This window comes from Podarcis muralis, chromosome 6, assembly GCF_964188315.1.
Source record: "Podarcis muralis chromosome 6, rPodMur119.hap1.1, whole genome shotgun sequence".
Classification (NCBI taxonomy): domain Eukaryota; kingdom Metazoa; phylum Chordata; class Lepidosauria; order Squamata; family Lacertidae; genus Podarcis; species Podarcis muralis.
Window position 1 is genome coordinate 70,802,299 of NC_135660.1, and position 18,354 is coordinate 70,820,652.

Consider the following 18,354-nt stretch of genomic DNA (forward strand, 5'->3'; position numbering starts at 1 on the left):
ACTGCCACCTGCTGTCCAAGTATAATAATGGCATACCTTCATTTTCTTCCAGTGATTTAGGGCTTTAAAAAAAACACACAACTTCCTGGGCAGTAAGCTGCATTGAACATGTTGAGAACTGAGTAAAATGCCTAAGATTGTCCTGCAAGGCACTTTGGCTCAGGAAATGAATCACCCAAATTTGAACAGGAAGTTCAAATCCCAAGTTTATTTTTTTATTTTTTATTCCCCACTGAAACCCAAAGTTTTAGTTGCTTCCTATTTCCTGAATCTGCTGTGATTTTAAAGGCACTGTTTTGTGATTCTTACAGGATTTCTGATTCGAACTTCTACTTATTGCTGTCATTTTAATATACCGTTATTTTAATGAGACATTTTGTTTTTTATTAGTTGTTAGGTGCTTCGAGTCTTTTATCAAGTTGTAACTTTAAAAAGTATTGGAAAAGAAAAATAAGGAACTAAAGTTCTGGAACAGAGCATCTCATTGCAGATTGCCACTCAAAAATCTTTAATGCAGGAGTTGGGAACCTGCATAATAACTTTTTTAAAGACCCTTCATGAAAATCCACCAACACTTGAGTGCATTTTTTCCCTAATGCACACATTTCTGCAAAGTAATTTTTCATAACAATGCATTTTTATATGTTCACTAACACGTGTACTTTTAGGTCCGCTGCCCCCTAATATATGTGTTATTTGATTGGAGAAGTGCATTGTAAAATTTGAGGAAGTGTGAGCTCTAGGGGATAGCTGTGTTTGCATTCATATGGTGTTTGAGGAGGTGTGAATTACATAGGTTTTCATTTGGACAGGGGCTGAAATGAATTTCTCCTACACTCCTAATGTACACAGAGATCTTGGGCTCATCTTGCTGGCTGTCATTAGAGCCATACTCATGTTGAATGTTTCACATGAAAGGGAAAAGTGAGTTGGGAGTAACCCCACAGGTGATTTTTGCTCCAGGACCACATCTTCTGCAATCTCTGCAGCGGAAAGACACAACATTCCATGTAGATTCCCATTGTTGCTGGGTTTTTTTTTATAAAAATAGCAACATGTCAAAGAGTAAACGTTTCTGCATGACTCACTTCCTGATGTCATTTCACTATTTGCATAATGATAGCCACACTTCAGGAAAAGCGACCTGCAGATGTCTAATAGCCATGAAATTCGAAAGTACACCTCTAGTGCTCAAGTATAGTGCAAATCTAGGTCGCAGATGCAAAGGACTCAGAACAGGAAGTGGATCTACTGCCTTCATACCCTAATCAAGAGGTAGACTGCTGAGTTGTGTGGCTCATTGATCAGCTATGGCATGTTCTATTATTGTTTCTTTGTGAATGTACGTTTCCTCAAGGGGCAACGGAGATCTATTTTACCCAGAGCTTTTCCCCCAGCCGGAACTCAGTTCTGGCACCTCTCAGGTGGGTGCCAGCGCCATTGCGAGAGAACAAGGAAGACGTTCATGGTGAGTTCCAGCGCCTTCTTTTCTAGGAAAAATAGCACTGGATCATTATTCATAAAACTCTGCTTGCACAAGGCCTGACTGAGAAGGACTTTGTCTGAATTATGACTTTCGAGCCTGTGTAATAGATAAAAGTAAGATTGCTTTTGAGATAGCAAAGGTGCGTGAGCTGAGGCAAAGCGAGACAGTGAAAAGAGTAAAGCATTGCCTGTCCTGTTCCCTTCAGGTGACTGACTAAAAGGGAAGCCTTTGTGTCTTCTCCCACCATTCTGACGCGAAGGGGCTGCCTGGAATGGAGCTTGCAAATATTCAGGATGCTGTTACTCAGCTGAATGTCCATGGCCCAACGTTGGCTTTCCAGAACATTAGTTACTTGGTCACCACATGCTGGACTTTACCTTTCAAAGGAAAAGAAGAAAAGGAAGTTCTCAGGGATGTCAGGTAAGCCAGCTGCCATTTCAAACGGCAATTACATTTGTACTTGGACACTGGGGTTAGATCTGGACTAAATTGGTTGCATTCAGTTCCCTCGGAAAGCAACGGGAACGACTTTCCCAGCCTCAGTGCCACATCTGCAATATGGGGATAGCACTGGCCTACCTTGCAGAGTTGTTTTAAGATGGACTGAGATAAGGGGGAGGGGGCTACCCGTGAGGTTGGTCTGGAAGCTGCAGCTGGTGTCCCCTGACTTGAGCAGCCTATCACTGGCATAGAGCCCTGTGGCTGGAAAAAAATTGCATTGGCTGCCAGCATGCTATAAGACCAGGTTTAAGGCCTTGGGAATTGTAACTCTAATTAGAATGAGGCCAGCCTATTTGAAGAGCCACTGCAAGGTCCCTGCAGTCCACAGGAGAGGTGCTTTTGACCCTGCTCCAACGCTCACTCCATAACCACCCGGAGCAGAACTTTTAGCACTGCTTCATGTATTTTGGACGTCCAACAAGTGGAGCTATGCTTATACCAGGGCAGGGGGAGAAAGCCTGTGACCCTCCAGACATTGCTGAACTAGAGGTCTCATCCTCCTTGACCATTGGCCATGCTGTCCAGGGCTGATGGGAGTTGGAATCCAGAAAGATTTGAAGGCCCAGAGGTTCCCCATCATTGCTCTAAGCATAACACATATTTGTTGGGTGTCCTGTTCTGGATGGTCATGTTGCTTAGATACTGAGTTAAAACTTCGTTATACACACAAGCTTTTCCTGTAGTGTGACGCAGTCATGTTGTCGATACTACTGAAGATGCTTTACTGTTTATCCTTATTTTGTTTTGTGTATTCTTTTCAAGTTTTAAAATGCACACCCCTCTGGTATTTTATATCTTGAGTTGTTTATAACTTCTTACAAGGAAGACATAAATGAATAAAGTTACGCGGAATGCTTTTAGCACTCCAAAGCCCTATATAAATGCTGAATATTCATAGAATTGTAGAGTTAGAAGGGACCCCGAGGGTCATCTAGTCCAACCCGCTGCAATGCAGGAAGCTCAATTAAAGCACCCATGACAGATGGCCATCCAACCTCTGCTGAAAATCCCCCAAGGACGGAGAGTCTACCACAAGCATCCCCAACCTGGACCAGCTAACAGGACCAGCGGTCAGGGATGATGGGAATTGTAGTCCAAAACATCTGGAGGGCCGAAGGTTGGGGATGCCTGGTCTACCACCTTCCAAGGAAGACTGTTCCACCGTCAAACAGCTCTTACTGTCAGAAAGTTCTTCCTGGTGTTTAGTCGGAATCTCCTTTCTTGTATCTTGAATCCATTGCTTCAGGTCCTAGTCTCCAGAGCAGGAGAAAACAAGCTGGCTCCATCTTCTATGTGATAGCTCTTTAGATATTTGAATATAGTTATCATATCTCCTCTCAGTCTGCTCTTGTCCATGCTAAACATCCCCAGCTCCCTCAACTGTTCGTCATAGGCTGGTTTATTGGGAATCTGAGTGAAATATAAAAGAGCACTTATCAACAATAAAAATATTGTGGATGTACCACAGACTGGATCCTGCACCTTTCACATGCAGGCGGGACTGGTTGTTGGGTTTCTGTTTAGTTCTTTTCCCTCTTCACTTTTTTGGGGCACACTGTTTTGTGAGCATGCAATAGCACAACTCTTGTCAGCAATCTGATAAAATGATAGTAAAAGTTGATTGCAGGATGGGGCAGGAGACCGGGCCTCAAGCCAGTCAAAGAGGTGAAACAGGCAACTGGAGGCAGAAATTCAATAAGCAAATTTGTACCAGCAAATTAATCTTGTACCGCTTTGTTACAGTGCAATGTATCGACAAACGTTTTTGCACATACAATAAGCAAAATTGGCTTCTGGGATGTTTCTTTTTCGAATAACATTTTGCACTTTTCTTAATAACAAAAACAAGAAAACGGACTGATGTTTTTCACTTGCTGCAGAAGATAAGGTAGCCTCCTCAGGAGAGCACAAATCCCAGGCTTCTTTGCTGTGCTAGAAATCATGCAACTATGCAAACATAATTTGCCAACAGCCAACAAAGATGACCTTTGGTAGTGACAAACTGTCCTTTTCACGAATGATTAGGCTGCATATCCACCATACATTTAAAGCACACACACACCAAAGAATTTTGGAAGTTGTAGTTTAAGGTTGCTTGGAATTGTACGGGTTAAACTACATTCCCAGGGTTCTTTGGAAGGAGGGATGAATTTTAAATATATGGTGTGTACACAGCCTCAGTGACATTGGGTGATATCCAGTATTAAAGAGTAGACTCATTAAAATCAGTGATCCATTAGTTTCAATGGGTTTACTCCATGGAATCATAGAATTATCGATTTGTAGAGTTGGAAGGGACCCTGAGGATCATCTAGTCCAAACCCCCCCCCCCCCCTGCAATGCAGGAATATGCAACTGTCCCATACAGGAATCGAACCTGGAACCTTGGTGTTATCAGCACCATGCTCTAATCAACTGAGCTGTCCGGCCATGTATGACTTTGACGGATATCACCCACTGTTTCTATCTAATTCAAGTTAAGATCCTTTCCACATTTACCTGGGAGTAAGTGCCATTGGACTCAGCGAGACTATGCATGTCTGCTCAGAAAGAATAGTGCTATTGTTGGCCTATTGCAAGGATGGGGAAAGTGTGGCCTGCCAGATGTTGTTGGACTGCAACTCCCACCCCCAGTCACTGGCCACTCTGATCAGGGCTGAAGGGAATTATAGTCCAGCATCATCAGGCGTTCCACAGGTTTCCCAGTACTGGGCTATTAGATGCGTTCGGTGGCGATTGGGAGTTAGTGGGAGGGGGCAAACCAGTGCCCAAATCATCCTTGCTGATTTATCTTTCCAGCCACTAATTGTAAGATGAAATCGGTTGTGTGTATATCACAAAAGCTGGAAGGATAGGTCTTCTGAGGAGAAAGGTAATATTGGCATGGCAGTAAAATAAAAACTGCCACACCAACATGGTATTTTTCACACTGTTGCTAACACATGGCAGATCTTCAGCGCTTAAAAAAAGACTCCCATGGCAATTTGTAACTTTAGAAAATAATAAATAATAATAATAATTAATTAATAATAATAATTTATTTATACCCCACCCATCTGGCTGGGTTTCCAACAAAGGATTAAAAATACATTAAAACCTTCCCTAAACAGGGCTGCCTCCAGATGTTTCCTAAATGTCAAATAGTTGTTTATTTCATTGACATCTGATGGGAGGGCGTTCCACAGGGCGGGTTCCACTACCGAGAAGGCCCTTTGCCTGGTTCCCTGTAGCTTTGCTTCTCGCAGGGAGGGAACCGCCAGAAGGCCCTCGGAGCTGGACCTCAGTGTCCGGGCAGAACGATGGGGGTGAAGACGCTCCTTCCATGCAAAATACAGTTCAGAAATGTCTGGTCTAGGAACTGGCACCAACCCATTTCTATTTCCGCAGTGGTATTATGAAGCCTGGGATGAATGCCATCTTGGGGCCAACCGGAAGTGGGAAAACTTCGTAAGTTTTGTCCTTCATACCTGTGTTTTGCATGTCCTGGGGGTGACTCATTCCCCAGTTGCACTTTCCCCTTTGTATGCAATAGTTTCCTGCCTTCAGCCCACCTACTCTTCTCTCTTGGCAGCTCTTCCACCCACAGACAATGGTGCTTGCACATTCCCAGTGGAAGGTGCTCAGCCATCCACTTCTGCAACCAGCCACACTTCTTGTTGGTCACTGTTTGCATTTGGGTGCAGCCAATGCGTTTTCTGCATCTGGGTGGGACGCTTATTAAAATGGAGGCTCCACACTGCGGGATCATGTGTGTTGAGTGCAGTTCCCCACATTGAACTCAGTGGGACTTACATCTCAGTATAGACATGTAGTCTTACACTAGGCTACTGTAGTCTCTTAATTCCATTGTCTTTCTTTCTTCGGATGTTATGAGAACAGGAAGTTTGAATATTAATTCTGGGGAGGGGGTTGTAAGAGAAAGCAGCTAGATAAGCAGAAAATGGATAAACAAGTCCTTCAAAATTTACTCTTCTCTGTGATTTGTCTTGTTTTTCTTCTGCTGCTTCTATAAATATATTTAAACATTTATTCACATCATGCTCTGCTCCTCCTCCTTTTATTTCCATTTCAACTCTTCAATCAGGATTGTAATACCTTTACTTGGCATCATTTTTCTACAGCATCTTTCCCCTTATCTCCTCTACAATTCTTTTTTTTGGGGGGGGTCTTTTTATTTTTAGACCCAAACCCCTCTTTTCCCCTTGTCTTCCTTTATTCTTGGCTTTTTCCATTCAAAATCTTCTTCCCTGTTTTTTCCTTCTCTTCCATTATTTTGTAGGCTTTTCGCATCCTCCCTTTCTTTTTTCTTCTCCTTCCTCTTTATTCCAAGAGCCCCTGGGAACAGAGTGATGAGCTGATCATGACTTTGTTTCCTTCCCCTCCACCCCATCTCTAGGCTCCTCGATGTCCTAGCAGGATGGAAAGACCCCAAAGGGCTTACAGGTGGACAGATATTTATGGATGGAAAGTTGGTAGACTCCAATTTTCATCAGTGTTCTGCCTATGTGGTCCAGGTAAACTCTTCTTTATGTGCAACTTTTTTTTGTATTTGTTCACATATTTTATAGTTAATTGAAGTTAACCAATAATCTGAACAAGTGTACTCTGGATATGGATATACTAAGCCATTGGATTTACCGGAACATAATTTCAGGAAACTAAAAAAGAAATGAGTTGCAGCCTCATGAAATCACCGTGGTATTATTGCCCACCTCAGGCATTCCCTTTAAGAAGTTTGCATGGAAACACCATGTAGAAGAAGCTAGGCACTCACTTTCTTCTGACCAGCCGCTTTTCCATTTGAAATCTCTGCTTTCAGAGCAGAGAAGCAAAGATCAAGGAAGAGTCAATTCTCTTCTTGTTGCCTCCCTAGAGCAAGCCCCACCCCCACCCCACGCTCCTTCTTTGGAGGGGGAGAAGAAAAGGAGATGGTGTCAGGGCCATGTTATTTGTATGTAATGTCCAGCTAACATCTCAGTGACGGTCAGGGACAGAATTTATATTCTAGATGCATCTTGTTACAGTAAAAATGCCTCTAGGGATACTGGCCCAACTCACACTAAACCATATGGGGATAGGCCACAGCCAGATTCAGGCTCATGCACTTGTTCTCCCTTCCTAATGCATGTCTGCAAGGCAGATTTTAGAAGCTTTTATTTCCGCTTTTGCATAGGCACAGCTGGTTGTGTCATCAGAACCCGATAAACGAAGCTTAGTGTTCACTACGGCTTGCCTGAAACAAGTCATCTTCAGGGTTATGAAGCTGGCTTGTTTAAACCAACAGTGCTTAACATCAGCCACAGTTTAGGGGTCAAGCATAATGCTAAACCAGGGATTAATGGAAATTGAATCTCCCGCACAGCTGCATCAAAGGAAAGGAGGGGGCAGAGGAAGCAGACAACATTGGTTATTGTAGCTCATTGGTTATTTTATTTTGCAATTGGTTATTGTAATTGAATTAAATGTTAATCAATTTGTATATATTATGTTGCATTTCAGTGTATAGTAGTAATGTGAACACTGCTTGCAGGTATATCCCAGCTTATTGCACAGTATGGTTCACAGTCTTTGCTTCCTCATGTCAACCAGCTCAAACGAAGACGCTCTGCTTGAATCCTATTGGCCAGTGGTTGTAAGCATGTTAGAACGGTGGGACATGGGTGCCTTGGTTCTGTTACACTGAAGAGATCCACCATGCAAACGAAGGCATTGGATGTGTAATCCTGCCTGATACCCAGCAAGTTCTTGCCCGAAGAAAAGCTGCTGTTGCTCAGCATGGTGTCAGTGCTCTTATCCAATGTGTCCTCCTTCCCCTTCCCCTGTGGGAATCCTTTCGCTTCCTAAGGCATCTGATTTTCCCTGGCCTGCAGGAGGACATTCTGACAGGAACCCTCAGCATCCGGGAGAACCTCCAGTTCTCCGCCAACCTGCGGCTGCCTCAGAACAGGAACAGCAACACAGAGAAGAAGATCAAGGTTGATGCTGTGATACAGGAGCTGGGCCTACAGGACTGTGCAGACACCAAGGTAAGCCACAGAGCGACTTGTGGCCCTCCAGATCTGGTTGGAGTTCAGCCGCAGCCATCATGGTCCTTGTTCAGGGATTACGTGACATCTGGAGTTGTACACCTTAGAGAAGGCCCAGTTCTTACAAACATTCAGGAAAGCCTGTTTGGGGGCTCCAGGCTGCAGGTGGGAGTTTGCATGATAAAACACTCTCCTGTATATGGAAGACTGGCACGTTGGAGAGAAGGGTCCCAGCCTATTCTTCTCCCTAACTTGCTAGATTTCTTTGTGCCGGAGTCTCCCTCTTTGGAGGCTATTCAGCCCCATGAGCCCCTGCTCCACACTTACCTTGTGAAGAGGAGACGCTACATATTCCCTGACACAGGTTGACTTCCTCCTCTGCTCTTGCACGAGGGCTGTGCTTGTATGAGGATCCCTTACATAGGAAGGTAATAGAAGAAGCCCATTCCCTTGTCTTGTCCCTGATTTCCACAGAGAACCAAGCTTCTCAGCATCTGCTTTAGAATGGTGAATGTTAATGAAACAGGAAATGGTAGAATGGCTTGGTTACGGTTTGTCTTTGGTGGAAGGTCAATTCAATGGATTTTTTTAAAGCCTTTGTATCCTTTTCTTCCCACGCTCCCTGCTTCTTTCCGTGGCGTCAGATTGGGACTGAATTCCTGCGTGGCGTTTCAGGGGGTGAGAAGAAACGGTGCAGCATTGGCATGGAATTGATCACTTCGCCTTCCCTGATCTTTCTGGATGAGCCAACCACAGGGCTGGATGCCAACACAGCTAACGCCATCATGCAGCTGTTGCACCAGTGAGTTTCTGTGCGTTCTGTCTCTGCTAAAAATAAAAATGCCTAAACCCAACTAAATCTGCAGAGATCTCTCACACACCCACTCAACCCCCCCCCCCCCAATGCTTATGAGGCAGCGGAGTGATATGCATGCATGGGAAACTAGTGTTCGTACAGCCAGAGCTTAACATGCAGTTTCTACTGCAGTAGTCCCCATTGCTAAAGAGACAAGCCACCGTCCAGTTTAAGAAGCAGCTTGCCTCTATGGCAGAGAAATCTGCTGCAGGTGAAGCAACATCTGCATACAATTTTTTCTTTTATGAATGCACATTATTTATTGGCGTTTAACACACTACCAGAAAGACTACCTATCTGCATAGCAGCAGTCACACATTGTCCTCGGAACACAATGCCAGGACTAGAACTCAGCAATTGCTGAGCGCTTTCTGGTGGCAGCCATGTGCTATAAGGACCTCTTTCACTCCAACAACTAAGCATTATTTGCTTTGCAGACTTTCCAGGAAAGGGAGGACGGTGATCTTCTCAATTCATCAGCCGCGCTACTCCATCTTCAGGCTCTTTGACCATCTGACCTTGATGAGCAAGGGAGAAATAATATTTGCAGGAGCAGCAGATGAAGCCACAACTTATTTCAATAGCATTGGTAAGGAAGAAAAGTGTCTCTCCCAGAAAACAAAAACAAAAAGCACCTATGACTTCTGGAGGAAGACATGGTGGAACTTCTAAAGCCAGCACGTAAAAATATTCTGATTTCTTCTCTGTGTCCAGTAAATCATCATGAGCTGTGGCAGGAGATGCCCTGAACTGAAGCTGAAGTTAGGCCTGTCTTTGTGTGTCTCCCTCTCACATAAATTTCAATTCCAGGCTATCAGTGTGAGCAGTTTAACAATCCCTTGGACTTCTTTCTGGATGTAATCAGTGGGGAGGTGATACAGTCCCAGCCTCAACATGACTTGGGTGAGTGTTTTCCCCCCTCCAGTAATTGATTTAGTTTGAGAACGGGAGTCGGGGGGAGTAATCTTCCCAAACTATAATGGTTATAGTTGTGGTTATGGAAGCCTGACTTTCAGACAGCAGGGCCTGCCTTCCCAAGGACAGAGACCATCCATTAGATATGGCAACATTTAAATTCTCGCAAGTGCCTCTGCTGCTCTACCTTTTCTTGGAGGTAAGCCTGAGAACAACGGTAGGAGAGGGACTGAAAGAGTAAGCTGTGAATCTGATTCAAATCAAATCTCCTCTCATTTTGAAAGGTACTTGTTGGCTGCAGACTAGCCACATGCTCTTGGCCTCAGGCCTCCATCTGCAATATGGATATATTAATAGTGACCTGCCATACAGGAGTGGTGTAACAATGAGATAAATGAAACTATTTGAGCACCCTTGTTGAGAATTATAATTAACAGAATGGTGGGATTAGGAGACTCTACATATTATCAGGGACAAGAACAAAAAACGCCCATCGCTGAGCCCAGAAACCAGCCACCCAACAAATGATTAACAGTGCCAAATTATCATCAGCTACCATCCCTTCTGTGTACTCTGTCCTGCGCCTTTTATGCTCAGCCTTTAATAAATGGAGACTGAAGCAATGCAGCCCACAGTGAAACTAATGTGTCTGCATCAGGCTTGAAGTAGGAGATGGCATACAGCCATTCGGGAAATTTAATTTTCCACTAACACCATAATAGCACTGAGATCAGCCTTTGCTGGTCTCCCACAAGCCGGAACTATACAGGCGCATGAAAACGAGCCATAATGAGAGCTTTGTACACTGAAACGATGGGTAATTTTGAAGATCGTTGGATACTCCTTCCCAGTGTATAATGAAGATTAGACTAGCCCTATGCAATGCTATTTTTAGGGCACCCTGGTCAAATTGCCCTGAGTCTGGCTGCAGTCATGTCTTGTCAAAAGCAAAAAGTTTCGGGCAGAAGCAATTGTAATTTGCCACTGCCGCCGCTGAGGTTCTGAAGAGCAGTGGATTTTCTGCCACACCTGCAGTCTAGCTACCCACAGTGGCACCTGTGAAAAGTGGTGGGTCAGAAGCAAATTTGGCCCAATCCCTGTGTCCATTTCAGGCTGATGCAGCATTTGGGCCTGACTCAAACCCTTTGCCAGCCAGCGCTGACTTAAGAGTAGCTTGGGATCCAGACCTGCTTTGCCCTTGGAACAATTGGAAGCCTTCTGCAAGGTTCCTCCAGGAGGCGTCCTGCTGGTGAACCTGCCACCTGCATGCTTGGCAGGTGGATGTGGGGGGGTCTGCAGTGGCAGAGTGTTGCAAGTGTCGCTCGGTTGGTAGCTGGCATGGGTGGTTGATGTGACCAAACGGATTGCGACCTGATGCCAAGATAGCTAACAGAAATCACATTCGTTTTTAGCTGGGATTGATCAGGGAAAGTGCCACCATTAGATAAGTGAGTCAGCCACTTCAAACAGCAGGTAACTGGGGCTGGGTGGGGAGGAAGCAGTCTGCTAGAAATGTCCCTTACTAAGTGAGCAGGCTAGAGGGGCTGGTCATCCCACTGGCCACGCCCTCCAGCAGGCATTACACATGCACTTACGTTGCTCAGCTCATGGGATGCATGCTGGCAACATGGCTGACTAGGTGCCAAGTGGGCCGGTGTGCAAGTGGTGGCAAGGTATCGAAGGGCAGAATGATGTGGCCTGGTCTGCACCCCACCGCCAGGGCCTTGTACACACGGGTGCAGAGTGGGGTGCTGCCCCATCACTGTTGTTGCAGGAAGATTCCACTGCCAGTCCAGTCCTTTTTTTGCATGTGGAATGTGGAGCTGCCATCTTGTCCTTCGCCTCAGGCAACATAATGCCTTGGGCTGGCAAGAACTGGGTCATACCGCTTGTATCTTAAGATGAATAAACTGTCTATTTTTAAAAAATCTACCTTTTGTTTGAAGCAGGCAACAAGAAGGATGGCCTTTTCTCCAGCAATTGTTCCCTTGACAAGAACCCACTTTCCAGTTATTACCACCAGTCCTCCTACTATGAGCAGCTGCAAGAAGATCTGAAAAAACTACAGTCATTCCAGAACCAAGGCTGCGATGCTACCACATCAAAAGCCACTTATGCCACCTCATTCGCCCAACAGGTGAAGGGGGAAAGGGCTGGGAACAGGGGCAGGAACAGAGAAAGGGTGACAGATCCGCAAATAAGCACAACATTTGCCTTGTTCCATTCAAATAAACCTGTAATAAAACTGGGCTACAATCTGCATAGATCAGTTTTGTTTTCTCTACCTATTTGACCAAATGTGGGGACATTAAAAATCTTTTTTCTTCTTCTTAAGATGATTCTGTACAGTAATCTCCATACAACTACCAAGGAAGGGCTATCTTCCTTTTCCTAAATCATTGACCAAAACACCCCCAACTCTCGTTAGCTGGAGCTCTGTGTCCAATATTGTATTTAGAACTCACATCAGCATCAACAGCTACTATAGTTTTGCCTTCTGCTGCTTGCAACCAACTCTGTGGCTGTACGTATGCCATATGGGCAGTGGCAGTGCTTCTGATTTGCGTTCTACTGCTAAGAGTGACGTCTGCCGCTTTGAATGAGGAATGTGATACATCATTAAGCTTGTTGTAGATGGCGACACGCCTGCCCAGAGCAACGAGGCTGTGTGTGCAGCGCAATCGCGGGATTGTACCTGACAAAGTCCTCCTCGGAGCAGACCCATAACAATTAATGAACTGAACTAACCAAAGTCTGTCCATTTCAGTGGATCTAGTCTGTTTATGACTTAAAAGGTTTCTTTTTGTTTTGGTTTGGTTTTTCCAGATAATTGTCCCAAACATGGGACGCCACTTTGCTGGGAAGGTGGACATTTTCACAGATAGCAACATCTTTAGAGGGGGGAATTGTCAAGAAGTAGGGAGAGAGACCCCTCATGTCAAGCTATTAATGCCACACTGTTCTCTAGTTGTATGTTGTGAGCTGCCGTAATGTGAAGCATCTGCTGAGGAATCCTCAGACCTCCATTGGCCAGATCCTTTTGGGCATGGTCTTCTCCTTGTTGGTGGGGCTCATTTACTACCAAATCCCGGACACTCTGCCGGAAGCCCTACAGAACAGGTAAGGTGCTCATTCCTATTCAGGTGGCTCTAGAGCACAGCATTTCACCATCTTTCTTTCTCCCATGTTCTAGCATGTCCAGTGGGAAGCTTAACATGTTTTTGAGCATCCTGATGGGCCTCCTCAGCAATCGTAGCTTGGGTGAATCCAGAAGCTATTTATAGTTCCTGACTGACTCCTGGCAGTTTCCTCTGGATGCAATCCTCTGAGAATAGAGTATCTCATCAGGATTAGAGTTGGGGGCAAAATCAGGGTCAGTTTGCATTTTGATGTACAACTGCATAATTTGCACTTCTTGGAACAATTTGCAAACCAAAACACAGCTATCCTTTGACATTCACATCTGCAGTGGTGTATACATAAATGTGTGTATATTGGGGGACAGTTGTACGTAAAAATGCAAATATTAGTGAAAATAACATGCAAGATGTATTATAATAAAGAAAATGCATGCAAAAATGTTGGAAGAATGTGAATTAAAATGCTGACAAATTCTTATGAGCATTTGAGTGAGGGGTGGGGAAGTATCCCAAACTGATGTGGAAATGTGCAGGATTGCAGACTGGAAAAATGAGACACAGAGAGAACCCAAAGTAGATACCCCCTAATTGATATAAAATCCATACAATATGTGAGTGCAGTAAATGAAGGGAGGGAATTGAAATGAAATGGCATAATTTTTCTGAATGAAGAAGAATTATGCTGTTACTGCTAATTTGCACAGTTGCAAACTTGACTTGTGGAAAGGGACACTTCTAACCACTGGACGTCTTACTCAACTGCCTCTCTGATATTTCCAGTATCAGTAGGCATTTCTCATGCATTTTCAAGCTGTTACTTTCATACTGGCTAGAAACCTGCCCTTTTAAAATGAAAGCAAAGTGTGTAAGTGGGTGGGTGTCTGGCAGTGGAATTCTGCACTAAATACTGCAGTCTGCACTCCTGCATAATTGCAGCATGCACAGAGTTATATGTAATTCCTCTTTCGTACATCTGTTCTTTTTTTGCTGCAGGCTAGGAGCTTTCTTTTTCATGGTTCTCACTCAGATCTTTGGGAACTTGTCAGCTGTGGAGCTCTTCATCTACGACAGAAAGCTCTTCATGTGAGCAGCAGTCCTGCTTCCGAGAAAACCCATTCTGTAATAGACATGCCCAGTGCCATGGCCTTTCCAGAAAACTGTGCCTGCAGAGTCTCAAATTTAATTAGATGTGTAATGGTGTAATTATAGCATCAAGGAGCTAGCCAATGCAGGTTTTCCTCTCCAAATTTTGCTTGCAGGATTAGAAGGGGGAGCAAGGTTGAAATCATCAGCTGTAAAAACAACTCCCCCTCTTTTTTCCTTCCATGCCCCAGCCTTGCACCTTGAGACAGGATTGTAGAACTGGAAAGGCCATTGGTCCAACCACTGGCCCCGAGAGTATTTTGACCCTGAATATATATGTCTCCAAGAGAGATGATTCCACTCTCTTACTTGAGGGGGAACTTTGGTTCCATTGTGACACTGTTTTTTATAGGCGGGAATGGAAATCCACCCAGTGGTAGACTTGGGGCTCTCAAATTTCAGCACCTCTCCTATTCCATTCTTCATCAATGTTTTGGCACCCCCTGCAGCATGGCGCACTACCCTAAAACAGTCTCTGATCCACCTTCCTGAAAACCTTGTTCACCTGTTGAATCCCGTGCGGGTGGCACAGCTTTTTAAATACATTCTTAATGTAGAGTTGTTGTATCTTTGTGTCCATCTGCTGATTGAAGGCTCTGATAGGTTCCAGGAAAGTGGATGATGTTGAAAAAATATTATCCATTTTTTTACCTCTTGCGGCCCTCCCTCCCTGCATTTCTCCTCCCATGCTGTCCTAGAGGGTTCCCTGCAGATTTTTTATGCAGCTGCAGGGGCTGGAGAGGGAAGGGGCAATTGGCTATAGTAGCCTCTCCCTGCTTTCAACGTCAACTGGACCAAAGAGCTTTCTGTCAGTATGGAGACACAACCGGATACAACCCTGAGTTTCCTCCTTTTCCTTTTTCTAGCCATGAGAGTGCCAGAGGTTACTATAGGACATCTGCATACTTTCTAGCCAAAGTGTTTGCTGATCTCGTTCCCAATCGAATCCTGCCTGTCCTGCTGTTCTCTTCCATTTCCTATTTCATGATGGGTGAGTAAAGTGTTACGTTATTTGATCTGAACCATCAACTGGTGGCAGCAGTGGTGACATAAGGGGTGGGGAGTGTGACATTTCTTCCAGTCCAAATCTTTTTTGGGGGTGGAAATAAGACACAAATTAAGGATTTTTAAACACACACACACTTAATTTAAAAGGTCAGCAAACATATCAAGTACAGTGTGAGCAGAGAGTAGGCCAAGTTTCACTGTTAGACCAATTTCCAACAGGTTATCTAGGAATGGACCGTGATCTGCTGGTTGCTGGGATTCTTGCAGAGAATGATGCATGAATCCAGCCGGCTACTGTTCTCTTTCCTCCTTTGTGAGCTTTTTGTTCTTTGCCAAACATGAACAAAGCTTGGAAATCTCTCTTCAGCAGGAGTCTCTGTACACAAATATGCCTCTGATCTGTTCCCCACCCCCCTCACAACCTTGAATAGTCCATCATCAGCTATGCTTTTTTGTTCTCTTGGGAGTGTCAGCCCTGCAGTCAGTAACACATAAATATTTGCCCAAAGTAAGACACGAATCCATTTCCTCAAGCAGGAAACTTACGAAGGGAAACAACCAACCAAAGGCCACTTAGGAGAACCCGAATGGATGCAGGGATAGAAGCACTAAATGAGCTAGGACAGTGATGGGGAACTTGAGGCCCACCCAATGCTCTTGGACTCCCAACTCTAATCAACCCTAGCCAAAGTGACCAGGAATGATGGGAGCTGTAGTCCCAGCAGTTTCTGGAGGACCAAAGGTTCCCCATCCCTAAGCTAAGGGTTTGAAGGGTGCCATGCAACTTTTTCTCTTTCTGCCCACCTCCAGGTCTCAAATATGATGCAGAATCTTTCTTCCTGCACGTTTTGTCTCTTAGCCTGACTAACCTTGCAGCAGTGAGCATGGCTTTCTTAGTGAGCGCCAGTGTCAATGCATTTGCCATTGCCAACCTCTTGATTGCCCTTCCATACGTCTTCATGATGGTAAGCTGTTCTGTTTTTCAGTTCTTCAAAACATTCATATGGATGGTGCACCCTTTTTTAATAACGTGCATGGCTACTTAGAAAACAGTTTCTGCTGGAGTTTGAGCTCTGCGTATGAAATTTCTAGGGTATAGTTAGACGTTACAGCAACCGACAAAACTAAGATACTGAAATCAGATACAAACAGTAGCCCCAAAAGCACCAAGTATTCGTCCCTCATTGCTTTGCTCACTTCTGTGACTTCTAGCCAAACTATAGAATGGCTAGATCCAAATGTCACATCAAACTATGGTTAAGCAAGATGTGAATGAGCCCAGTCCCCTAAAGAGCTCTTTTGCTCCCCACTCCCTCCTAAGGAGGAGTTTGGAAGCCTTAGCTTACACTAATTGCAGCAATACCATACATTCTGGAACTGTGGTTAATGTTGGTCATGGTTAGTCAAGCCAATTTCAGAAACCGTGGTTTGAAGTTTGGCTTGTTGAAAATTAATCCATTTGGTACTCCTAATGTCACCACAATTGGTGGTTAACCAAAAGCGAAAGCTAATGCTTCCAAACTTGGAGCATGACTCAGAGTGCCTGTCGCTGCTTAATGAACCCCATGGGACGTGTCAAGTTCTTACCATGGTCTTTAATTATTTGCTTGTTTGTTTGGGCATCCTATATCCTGCAGGTCTTTGGTGGGTTTCTTGTAAACCTCAATTCCATGTTGAGCTGGCTGTCCTGGATCAAATGGATTAGTATCTACAGATATGGCATGAATGTGAGTCACAGGGACTGACTTTTTTCCAACTGCAGCTCCCTCCCCAATATGTTTTAAAGGTTATTTCCCCAACTGGCGTACAAGTCTGGAAAGAAGTCTGCTGGGAAGGGGTTGGTGAGAGTCTCCCAGGAGGAGAATCAGTGGGTAGGTAAATGATTAAATCAGTGTTTAACAAACTTGGGTTTTCAGCTGTTGTTGAACCAAAGCATCATCATACCTACCTAGCAGGACTGCTGGTCAGGGACGATGGAGTCCAACAACAGCTGGAGACCCAAGTTTGAGAAACACTGGGTTAAATGCTCAGACACTTCCCATCTGCCAACACTGCTTTGTACACCTAGCTCCAGTTATCTTTTCTTTCCCTTTTGCAAAAAATAACAATGACAAAAATGCACTTGGGGAGAAAAGTGTCACAAATGGGTGATTCTGGAACTGGTTCTGATGCTCATGCAAGTTTATTGTAACATCCACTCTAGCCTGAGCTGTGGCATCAGCATCAAAATGTCTAACCCACCCCAAATTAATCCAGATTTATTTCCACCCAAGTTTTTTTTTTAAAAAAACATGATGCAAACAAACTTATACCTGAACTTGTTTGCAATATGAAAGCACCCAGAAACTGGGTGACCTGACAGTCAAAAATGTCTCCCCCACCCCAATAATTTGCGTTTGTAAAATGCATGTTTCAATTTCAGGCTCTGACCATCAATGAACTTAAAGGAAGAGTCTTCTACTTGAACTCTACCAGGTAAAAACCATCCTGTTGGGGAGAGCACTCTAATGGGGGATGGGAAACAGAGAACCCTTGCAGAAAAGCTGGCAAATCCAGAGCTCTGCTGGTCTCACACCAGCCAGGACCAAAAGTTAGGGCTGGGAGCAGCTGGATGGGAAAGTAAGTGTTCCACCTCCAGGGCTTGCATTTCCCCTCCCTTGTCAGTGGTGTGTTGGAGAAACATGAGGCCATGGGATACTGTGGAGCCCAAGGGGCTTTCCATCCACCCTGGCATCCCCCCCACTTTCTGCCATTGGAAGGGCAGGGAAGGGTTAGGGTGAATCAAAACTGATACCAACCCCTCTTCCTGCGGTTGAGTGGGAAGGTGAATTCTGCCTCTGAAGTTGCACCTTTTAGCTATCACAGCTGATAGGTCTCATTACAAGCTGTTTTCCATGAATTTAATTTTTATAAAAAGACAATTCAGTGGGTTTTTTTTGAAAAACAACATGCAGGTTTGCAAAGTAAGAGTTATATTCCAGAAGCTTTTCTCAACAATGTTTGCCTGCTTGTTAGCTATGGGGTAATGTGCAATGCAAGGGGACGCGGGTGGCGCTGTGGGTAAAAGCCTCAGCACCTAGGGCTTGCCGATCGAAAGGTCGGCGGTTCGAATTCCCGCGGCGGGGTGCGCTCCCGTTGTTCGGTCCCAGCGCCTGCCAACCTAGCAGTTCGAAAGCACCCCCGGGTGCAAGTAGATAAATAGGGACCGCTTACTAGCGGGAAGGTAAACGGCGTTTCCGTGTGCGGCTCTGGCTCACCAGAGCAGCTTCATCACGCTGG

General features: G+C 44.7%; 1 protein-coding gene across 7 annotated transcripts in view; it reads left to right on the forward strand.

Moving 5' to 3' along the window:
* The window catches only part of LOC114597205 (broad substrate specificity ATP-binding cassette transporter ABCG2-like), a 29,521-nt gene that overhangs the window by 10,586 nt on the left and 581 nt on the right, over positions 1-18,354 (forward strand). For 2 of the 7 annotated variants that reach the window (XM_028729466.2, XM_028729464.2), the window contains 14 exons: positions 1,692-1,906; positions 5,375-5,434; positions 6,384-6,501; positions 7,858-8,013; positions 8,658-8,815; positions 9,307-9,458; positions 9,680-9,772; positions 11,731-11,921; positions 12,753-12,904; positions 13,918-14,007; positions 14,934-15,058; positions 15,886-16,040; positions 16,713-16,802; positions 17,498-17,550. In XM_028729466.2, the coding sequence (XP_028585299.2) occupies positions 1,758-1,906; positions 5,375-5,434; positions 6,384-6,501; positions 7,858-8,013; positions 8,658-8,815; positions 9,307-9,458; positions 9,680-9,772; positions 11,731-11,921; positions 12,753-12,904; positions 13,918-14,007; positions 14,934-15,058; positions 15,886-16,040; positions 16,713-16,802; positions 17,498-17,550 (1,742 nt within the window). In that variant the 5' untranslated portion in view covers positions 1,692-1,757. Of the gene's footprint in view, positions 1-1,250; positions 1,276-1,302; positions 1,469-1,691; positions 1,907-5,374; positions 5,435-6,383; positions 6,502-7,857; positions 8,014-8,657; positions 8,816-9,306; positions 9,459-9,679; positions 9,773-11,730; positions 11,922-12,752; positions 12,905-13,917; positions 14,008-14,933; positions 15,059-15,885; positions 16,041-16,712; positions 16,803-17,497; positions 17,551-18,354 lie in introns of those variants that run through there. The other 5 variants (XM_077930531.1, XM_077930530.1, XM_077930529.1 and 2 more) reach the window with 5 other exon arrangements.